This window comes from Malaya genurostris, chromosome 2 (genome assembly GCF_030247185.1).
Source record: "Malaya genurostris strain Urasoe2022 chromosome 2, Malgen_1.1, whole genome shotgun sequence".
NCBI classification, from domain to species: Eukaryota; Metazoa; Arthropoda; class Insecta; order Diptera; family Culicidae; genus Malaya; species Malaya genurostris.
Window position 1 is genome coordinate 3786183 of NC_080571.1, and position 10609 is coordinate 3796791.

The 10609-nt window shown below is 37.8% G+C and overlaps 1 protein-coding gene across 2 annotated transcripts; it reads left to right on the plus strand.

The window, feature by feature from the left end:
* The first annotated feature begins 790 nt into the window (after nt 1–790).
* Nucleotides 791–10272, plus strand: LOC131429969 (arrestin domain-containing protein 17-like). 2 transcript variants are annotated; one of them, XR_009229474.1, is made up of 4 exons: nt 791–1173; nt 5915–6892; nt 9202–9606; nt 9672–10272. XR_009229474.1 is itself a non-coding variant. In XM_058594522.1 (3 exons), exons 1-3 carry the CDS (start codon nt 1059–1061, stop codon nt 9351–9353), a joined length of 1245 nt encoding a protein of 414 aa, XP_058450505.1. In that variant the 5' UTR covers nt 791–1058; the 3' UTR covers nt 9354–10271. The 2 variants fall into 2 exon arrangements, 1 of the variants encoding a protein (XP_058450505.1); XM_058594522.1 differs by having other exon boundaries at nt 9202–10271.
* The last annotated feature ends 337 nt before the right edge of the window (nt 10273–10609 follow it).

Genomic DNA, 10609 nt, shown 5'->3' on the forward strand with positions numbered 1-10609 from the left:
TTCGCTTTTCTTCACTCAATTTCAGCAAATTTCCGAACCAATCGATTGACGGCGAAATTCAATCTGAATCGGTTGTAGCTCTAGAATCCGCATTGATTTTGAATTCATACTGAATTCCCCATTAATTGCAGAAAGAAAAATTTTCCCCCGTGTCAAGAATCGAGAAAGAAAAATTTGCATATTACTTTGCCAACTACCCTAGTCCAGCCAAGCTGCCTGATCATTCTAAGCGGGGATATGAGTAATCGTGAAAGCACGGAACGACTTTCAGCAAAAGAATCAAATGATAATCTCAATTATTAGATTGTTTATCGTGTCGTCACAAATGAACAAGCATTCATCCTTGACAGTTCAGCGGAACTGTTTACAAACAAACTTAAACAAAAAACAAAGAACACGTCTTAAACAATCATATTTACACTTTGCAACTAGTCACTTTTATCTAATAAATCTCAAAAACAAACCGTATCCAATCGTGAACAAATGTTTAAAAATTCTATTTAGGCGATATAGACCGTAAATGATCTCATCCAAATTGTTAACAGGCAAACAAACAAATCTCTGTTTACAAACAGTACTGCCGGACTTTCAAAAAGTATTCATTCGAGTGAGGTTAGCAGTGACGGTAAAAAAAACCTAATTCGAGACATTATCGAACAAAAGATAATACTGTACTCAAATGTTGACCTGATAAAGTTGTTATAGCAGAATACTAACACAATCGAACACACAATTTAGGCTCACCTCAAAAATGCTTTTCGTTGCATTGGAACCATGACACATGATGAACTGTCCGTGCATACAAAGGCAGACAGAAAAGCACCAACCCGTATTGTGGAGACAGCTTTTTAATCAGCCAGTAGTGTGTAGTCAGACAACAGTGAAGCATAATAGATACTTCTTTTTGACGAAAAGAATATACCTCAATGTCTAGTGGAATTTGTAAAATTGCATTCTGATTCACACGTAGTGTTCAGCCAAAACACAAGGAATCATATTGGAACGCAAGTGTATAATTACCGACTGTCTGCTGGAGGTAACAACGACGTTTTATCGGAATGGGATTGAAAGACTGTGAGATAGAGTTGGACAATCCATGGAACACGTATTACGCCGGTCAGACTGTCAATGGAAAAGTTACCTTCACCTTTGATTCTCCGAAAAAAATCCGAGGTAATTATGACAGTTATTGCAAGTGAAATTGACATATGCAGTAGTTCGACAAAAATTTAGCAGGTGATTATATACCGTAAATAGTATTCTGATGACATCATCGTGATGTTGCACTCACATTGTCTTGCTGGGAGTTTCGATCTGTTCCGGCTCAATAAACTTGTATATTGGATCTAAGAGATCTAGTTACCTTAGATTTCAGTTCCATATCCGATTTGTCAATGTCAAACTTTAAAAAAATGTGGTTTACCAAATTTCTATATACGGATTTGATACTAACACTACCATCTCGATTGAATGGTACCAATGACGGATGGTCAATTTCGCGAACCGAATTAACAGGGCGTCGCCTAAAGTGGCTCCTTACATCCTCGTAATAAAATACAAAGATTGATTGATGAGGTTGATGAAAATTAGATAGTATAGATTGGAGAGTTGAAGTTATGTTCGCTCTTGTGGTTTGGTATTGTGTGCCTCGGAACACTGCGAGAGATCGGGTGTGATGTTATGCGTTTTTATAAATAACTCATATCCACTCAAGTATGTGTTTCGTTTTGGCAGCAACGTATTAATCAGAGTGGAGGGATTATGGGTAAAATGTGCAGTTGAATAAATTTGTTTTGAAATACAATCATTCATTCTTACTAACTGCAAATCTTTATCCTTAACGTCTTTTTGCCAATTTATAGTGATTTACAATAATTTATAGCAATATTATGTATAAAATGCCTACCACATTTTTCGTGGTTATTCGAGTAAGATACCGATAAAAAAGTCCACATCTTCATCGCACCAAAATAACATTGTGTCTTACTAATTTACTTAATATTCTTCATGACGCAATAAGTCTCTGAAATGAAAAAAAAAATCTATTTGTACATGAAGTGTCTTGCCTGGTCCAAAAAGAGTACACTGGTTCTGTAAACTGTAATTTGTGGGTGAATTTAGAAAAGAAAATCACTTCTAACCCATAATGATCGGTAAAGTCAATTAATCTCTGAGAATTTTACAGAGTATGTTTAACGTTTAAAAGTTCTTATCAGCTAAACTGATCGTCATTCATCACCGTTTCCAAGAAAATTTGGTTTGTAACGAAAAAAATAGTACTCTAAAATAAACTCTTCTCAATCGTTAGGCCATCGTAAGACATTAATTATGTTCTAGGACAGAACCAGACTTGATAGTCCCACGACAAAAGGGCCTAACTGCAAATGAGAGCCTCTCTTTGTTTACTTTCTCTTTTGATTATTACGAAGCCATTATTGCAATTTCTCTAAAGTTCCCAATATAAATCGAAAGCTTGTAATTTTTAGCTTGTAACGATTTAGGATTCCTGTTGTGAACTTGAAAACAGGGTTGCCACATTTAAATCTGCATTTTTCAGAAGAAAAATCTGTAAATCTGTATCGGGAGCTCAAAAACCTGTATTGAAAATCTGTATATAGAAAGTAATAAGAAATCGAAGCACAACGGAATGAAAAGTCTTTAGAACCGAAATTTTAAGAAACCAAAAGTTTTCTTAGTCTGAATTTTATGATGTTGTAGTTGAAAAAACGCTGGAAGTTGTATTTGCGTTTGAGCCTCTCGAAATAATGATTTGACGAAAAACTTTTAAAATCCAATCTAAAAGTGAGAACTTAGTCTGATTATTTTCACTTTCGTTCATTAGGTATATTGCAATTGGCAATCTTTCTTCTTTACTACCTTACGTTATGGTCGAGGCCATCATCTTTCCATCTTATCAGAAGCAATTTTTGAAAGCATACGCAATTATGCTACACTAGTTTTAACTAAAAGTAAGCATAAACAAATATTTATTAGCAGATATAACATCTGTGTTTACTGTCCTTAACATACTCTTGTATATAAGTTTTATCCTCTTTTTAGAATTAACACACAATCAGGATAATGTTTTTACTTAAAAAAAAATCAATACCATTATTTAATACATTTTAACACGATCATTATACAATTTTTAATCCACGCTATCATAAATCTGTACAAATCTGCATTTATTTGCCAAAAACCTGTAATCTGCATATACAGAATCTTGGTCACAAATTTATCTGAAAAATCTGTAAAATGCAGAATAATCTGTATATATGGCAACCCTGCTTGAAAAGCCTCTTGGCCATTGTTGCCAGATCAGAAAGGAACGGTGATAAATATTCAATGTATTTTTTTACAATTCGTATGAAAGTTATAATCGGTTAAAGTTGAGTTTTGGATTTTTTCACATTTTGCACTTGAGATTTACTTTATTTACAGATTATAGCAAACAGTAATCAACTAAAAACACAGATTCTCTCACATTGGAAATAAAGCAATACATTGTTGGTGATCCTGACAACACTTTAATTTCTTCTTGCAGTAACATTAATTTCAAAGTTTAGTACTTGTTTATGTCAATTGCAACCAATCTCAGCGCGAGAAGCTGAAAGCAGGTGACTGACATTACTAGACCAAGAGCGGAAATGATACTAGCAGCAAATCAAAGGGATCCTGTCAAAGTACAAGCGAGAAATCTGTTCAGCTTTCGCTCTGACAAGGACCCTTTGATTTGCTGGCTGTAAACACATTTCCCGCTTTGGTCAGCGCCCAACTCGGCTCAGCTTCCGGCCTCCACTCTGTCTGAAGCCTTAGACGTTGTAGCTTATCCGGACATCGTATATAATCAAAGACACCATATTAACAAGATAGCCAGCTCTCACATTTCTCGAACAAATCTTTGGCAACATCCTTTTTTGCGAGCATGGCGCCCTCAGACGAGATCGCATCGAATCTAGTATGTAGAAGAAGGGGAGAGAAATATCAAATTCCTGCGCGCCAAAATAGCAGCACTGCGCACCCATACAATTGACATGATATATTGAATGTGATGTCGTGCGATGGCGTTGGTGAACTGAAGATTGGTTTCGCTCCAAGCTGACAGGGTCTGATATAATCCAACTTAGAATGTGGTTCCATACCAATAATTACTCGTTGCAGACTACAACTTTTGAATGACGAGGGCTCGCAAGCTTAGGGTTCTTGTGCTGTGCAGGAACTATAGAAGACAAACACGAGAAAAGGTCCTAAGTGCAAATGAGAGTTTCTCTTTGTTTACTATCTCTTTCGGTTATTACGGTCCTATCGGTAATCCCTCTATTAAACTCTACATAGAATAACGACTGGACACATCGACTTTCGATCTGTAGTTAAGCAATTGTTGGAAAATACAGGGATATGCCGTAATAACTGAAAGAGTAATTCAACGAAGAGAATCCGTCAGTTGCACTTGGGACCTTTTCTAATGTTCATCGAGTATAGTATAAGCTATTTTGGACATAAGTTAATACACTGGATTCTCATTCGTATAAACGTGCACTCGAAGCCTAAACACATAATAAACAACATTTATTTAAACATGCAATAAAACACAAACGGTTCATCCGATTTCAAAATTTATTTTTTCATATTAAAGTACAATCCGTCCGGTCAATTGTGGAATATAATTTCATTCAAATGGCTGCCTCGGGTGACCTTGCAGTACGCCATACTGTCGGTCCAGTTTTTAGTACATTTTCGATTATATGCAGCTTTATTTCAGCTATGGCTGCACGAATGTTGTCTTTCAAGACTTTAATTGTCTCTGGCTTGTTTACATAACACTTATCTTTGACAGCCTCCCAAAGATAATAGTCTAACGGCGTCAAATCACAGCTCCGAGGCGGCCGACTTTCGAATTTCGACTGATAATTCGATCTTCGAAGACTGTGCGCAGAAGATCGATCGTAGCGTTGGCTGTGTGGCACGGGGCGCCGTCTTGTTGGAATCAAATTGTGTCCAAGTTTCCTCTTCAAGTAACGGGAAGAACCAATCGCTAATTATGGCGCGGTAGCGCTCGCCATTGACCGTGGCGGCGACTCCAGCCTCATTTTCGAAGAAAAATGGCCCAATGATGACGCCAAACCAAAATCCGCACCAAACCGTCACTCTCTGAGGATGCATCGGCTTCTCCATGATAACGTGCGGTTTTTCCATCCCCCTGATGCGACAATTTTGCTTATTAGCATACCCGCCGAGATGAAAATGTGCCTCATCCGAGAAGATGATTTTTTGGCAAATGGATTCGCACACATTCCGCAACATTACCATGATTTTCAAAGTAAACCTGCACTATTTTCACGCGTTCCTCAAGCGTATACACAACCATTTTCGTTCAGCGGAAGGATAAAACTAAGTTTCTGTCAAATCAGAAGTTACATTAAGGTGACCAATGTCGAAATAACCGCTAGTTAAAAAAAAGTTAGATGGCCGGACCCTGTATATCTTTTCGGGGTTAAAACGCTCGCTGTTGGTAATCTAAATCACCAACTCCGGCCACCTTTGAAAGAATCTGATGAGTCGTCAGCCTTCCGTAAAGTATGTGAAGAATCAACGCTTCCTGTCTTCCATATTCTGCATTATTTTCTGTGAACAATGGAGATACAACCGGCAAAGATGGCTATCATGCTGTTGAAATATTCGAACTGATTTTGAAAGGTAGTTCCTCACAATATTCCCTAGGTAACTTTTATTAGTCATTCAGTAGAAAACATAATGATATCTGTAGGCATTTTACCAAAATCATCAACGAACGTAACTTATGGTAAAAAAATTTCACATCTGCTCCAATTCAGAGCCTACTATACTCATAACTATTTCCTGCCCTAATGTACTGAAAAGCCTTTACTAAATCGATCTATTTGCTTGTCCACAGGAATTGTCATTAAATTCACTGGTGAGGCTGAAACCAAGTGGAGCCAAACTGAAACAAAAACCGATCAGGAGGGTAAACAGTATGAATCGACTACCAATCTGACCGGACAGGAAGAGTACTTCCAAATCCAGTACTACCTGCTCGGTGGCAAGAACAGCAACGAAATTGAACTACCAGCAGGAACTCACAGCTACCCTTTTACATGTGCTCTGCCTCCAACGCTGCCGTCATCTTTCGAGGGTGAATGGGGATTTGTTCGGTACACGGTCAAAGTGACTCTCGATCGACCATGGAAATTTGATCAGGATCTCAAAATGGCGTTTACCGTCATTTCACCTGTTGACCTGAACCAGAATCCACGAGTGAAGGATCCTTTCAAACTGGAACGCGAGAAAACCTTCTGTTGCTTCTGCTGTGCATCCGGGCCACTAAGTGTCATTGTGCACATTCCTGTGACTGGATTCGTATCCGGTCAAACGATTCCACTGACAATTGAATGCGATAATGCCAGTAACGTGGGCGTAGAGTCGATCAAGCTAAGCCTGCGGAAATTACTAGCATTCCATGTAATGAATCCTCGCCGTGAAACGAAAAAGAAAAAGGAAATAATCTCGGCAATATCCGTCGGGCCGGTAGAGGGCGGTAACAGTCAGACTTGGAATCAGCATATACTGATACCACCATTGCCACCATCAAATCTAGTTAATTGTGGCATTATCGACGTGGACTACGATATCAAGGTAGAAGCAGTGGTAGCTGGTCCACATGCTAACTTGGATGGAAATATTCCCATCGTTTTGGGAACAGTTCCACTGGCGTCATTCCAGCCACCCCAACCGTACACAGATAATCCTCCCGAGACGGATCCTTCGATGCTACCAACTCAACCAGTCAGTCCAGCTAGTCCCCCGAATGGTACCGGCGGTGCACTCGGATGGAGCATTGCAAATGGTGGAGATAGTCTTTATCCGAATATTCGTAAGTGTTTGCTCTTATCAAGTTATTATACAGTTATTTTCTTGCCCCAATATACTTAACAAATGATTTACTTTTAAATTGGCCGACATTTCAATCGTTATCGATAATTTTTTACAGGAAAACTAAAAAAAGAAAGATTTGAAGAATTTAGGTATGCACTTTCTTTACAAACGCTGCGACATGTTCTCCACCAGATTCTAAGGGCGCCGAGTCATTGAGATTTGTCAGCTAATTTGAAAATTTCTAAAATAAGTTGCAGGCATTGTTTTATGGCAGACTTTTAAAATCGTCACGGCTTGGTTTCTCTGATGTTCTCTGAAGTGCCTATAATCTCAGAGTGATAACTCATCCATGATGTCTGCAACAACTCAAAACATTTTTTTTCTATTTTGATACTTGTCTATTGTATTTGATTATTATTACTAGCTTTGTGGTTTTATATCAGCTTTACAGTAGCATATAGGACTGATGGATCTTTACTGTCAGTTCAATATATGTTTATAAATAAAATGTACAACATTGTTTTTATGTTATTGGTTACTTGGGTAGGGGCGAAAGATAATTCAGAAATAATTGAAGCATTCTTTCAAACTCTTTAATTCTAATTTTCCTTTGAAATTAAACAAAAACGGTTGGAACGTCGGGTAGTTTGACAAAAAAAATCGTCTGGATAGCATACATGGCCGGTAATACCTACGATTAAGGAGTGTATCGAAAATAAGCTATCCACATACATTTGTGATGGTTTTTATGCTCAGATCAAAGCATGCTGTGCGTTTGGCTGTTAGCTTTCGTTTGCTTACTTATTTGTGCGGTTGAAATTCTGCGTTTTCAAAATGTCGCGTATTGAAAAGGAAGTGAAAATTAAGGTTCTGGACACATGGCTAAGTGAGAAGGGTATTACTATGCGAAAATTGGCGAAGCGGTTTGGAATTTATCATGCCAGTGTTAAAACCATCATTAATAAGTTTGAGGAACACTATTCTTTGGATGAGCTACCAGGAAGAGGCAGAAAACCCGGTTCTTCCAACCCGAAACTGGACCAGAAAGTGGTGGGCCTTATTACCGTTCCCACTTCCACTTTCACATTCAATTCACTTACATGTCACTTCACTTGTTTCCACCTATTACCAGTATCACGCATAGTGAAGTGATCACTGTGATGGAAAAAACTATTGTTTGCAACAAAATGTTGGTGGCGTGATGTTCATAATGACATCAAGTTCATTCAAGTAATTACTTTTGTCTCAGAAGTGACTTTCGTAATAAGGACCTACACTCACTCCACTTGCTTTTCACCGTGTAGTGACACCGGTAATAAGGCCGGGTATCTCTAATCATGAAGAACAAATCAATGTCAATACGTGATTTGGCCAAAAAAGCAGGAACGAGTGTCGGAATGATCCAGCATATCAAGAGGCGAAATCACTTGAAGACCTACAAGAAGCAGAAATTCTCGAAACAAAGTTTAGGACAGCGAGCAGCAACAAGGACCCGGGAATTGTATTCACTTCTTTTGCAGTGTCCGGATGCATGCGTTTTGATGGACGATGAGACTTATGTAAAGGGGGGATCGAAAATCCTTCCAGGTCCACAATGCTTAACTGCCGTCGTTGGGGAGGATGTGAGCGATGCGGACAGGTCGATTCAAGTAAAGAAACTCGGTCGAAAGGTACTGGTATGGCAATCAATATGTTCCTGTGTTTTGAAGTCAACCATTTTGTACACTACCGGAACTATAAATGCAGAAATCTATCGATATGAGTGTCTCCAGAAGAGATTGCTGCCTTTATATAAGAAGCATAATACACCTTCACTATTTTGGCTGGATTTAGCCTAGACTCACTATGCCAAAACCACTCTCAATTGACTTGCGGAAAAAGGTATAAATTTCATTGAGAAAAATATCAATCTACCAAGTTGCCCTCAGCTTCGACCCATCAAACATTACTGGGCAATCGTGAAGAAGGTCTTCAAGAAGACTGGTAAGGCAGCTGGGAACATGCAGGAGTTCAAAAGAATTTGGACTAAAGCGTCCAAAAACTGCGATGCAATACTTGTCCGGAACTTGATGAAGAGCGTTCGATCAAAAGTTCGAAAATTCGTGAAGGAATAACATAAATTTCATTCGGTTTTCAATATGCTCAAGTTTTATCTCGTACAATAAAGGATCAATTTTCAGTGTTTTATTCAAACTTCGTTTGTTATCATAATTTGAAAGAAAAAAATGTGGATAGCTTATTTTCGATACACTCCTTAATTGTATATCAAATTTCCTGAACATTGTCTTATATTGTTACTTATTACAGCACCCCCAACATTCGCCGAAGCCGACTTCAAGGCACCGAATATCTCCAGTAAGAACGACAGTGAGTTTACCCGATTCGTGGGGCCATCGGAGTATGCTCCGCGTTATCCGACATATGCTTTTACGCCATCAGCGCCACCTGCCGACTTGTAGACTTTGCCACACAGAACAAACGAAAAATCGGTGCATAGCATCACACATCAAAGGTGCAATTAATTTTGAATTATTCTCAACGATATATTCGATATATTTATTCAATTGTTTTTTTTTGTATTCATGAAGTGCTTATATTATTTTTGATTTGTTGATCGAATATCCATAGACGATAAGCACCACTACAATGAGTTAGGATGAATGAAATTTCGCTGATGAACTTGTTTGAACAAATTTGACCCGAACAAGAAAAGTAAAACGCACATCTACACTGCAGGAACAACATCATTGTAAAAAAATAAAATAATCTCATTTTAGGAATGCCGCCAAACCCTAACCATGCATTCAGAGAAATTAGGGTGGATAATTGTAAACTGAACATTATGAAAATTTAAAATAAAAAAATATCCAAAACAAAACTCGGCCTTAATGTAAATTAATTGTAAAGCTTGAAACATGCACTTGAAATTTGAAAAATGGTGCGGCCAGAAGTACGATAATTGATTACATACATACACTGTAACTACGTGAAACAAGTTCGCTATGTTCTATATCCCACTAGCCGGTTCAAAATAAGATGCCAAACACTATTAAATCTAAGGACCCGAAAGAAACCGTTCTACAACTAGTGCCTAGTACGTTAATGCAACCGTTCGGAGCGCCGTAAGGATTATTTTAAACGAAAGTTTTAAATTTGCGTGACTGTGAAATAATGACCATCATACAATGAGACATCCATTTGGTAGACAGTTAGGTTACAATTAAACCAATACGAAATCGAATACAATTATATAACAAAAGTTATGTGCACAAAAACAACAATATGTTCTTGTGCAGTATCTATTGCTTCTGCTTTCCGTGTTTTATGTTAGTAGCTTCTGTATATCTATTTTTTATCAGAAATGTACTATTATATCGAAATATAACACTTTCGAATATTGTATGTAGCGTGTTTTATCTCTTCTTTCAGTGAAACGACGGGTAACTTAAGTTCGTTGATTAAGGAATGTATCGAAAATAAGCTATCCACAAATTTTTCCTTCAAATTATGATGAAAAAAAAACGATATTTTATTCAAACTAAAAACTGATCCGTTATTGTGCGAGGTTTAACTTAAGCATTATGAAAACCGATTAGAGATACCACTTTCTGGTCCAGTTTCGGGTTGGAAAATCCGGATTTGCTGCCTCTTCCTGGTAGCTCATCCAAAGAACAGTATTCCCCAAACTTATTAATGATGGTTTTAACACTGGCAT

Excerpts from the sequence above, each read along its gene's own strand:
- LOC131429969 (XM_058594522.1), top strand. The coding sequence starts at position 1,059 with ATGGGATTGAAAGACTGTGAGATAGAGTTGGACAATCCATGGAACACG. Across the intron at positions 1,174-5,914 it reads TTCTCCGAAAAAAATCCGAG|GAATTGTCATTAAATTCACT; the intron begins GTAATTATGACA and ends GCTTGTCCACAG. Across the intron at positions 6,893-9,201 it reads TAGTCTTTATCCGAATATTC|CACCCCCAACATTCGCCGAA; the intron begins GTAAGTGTTTGC and ends TACTTATTACAG.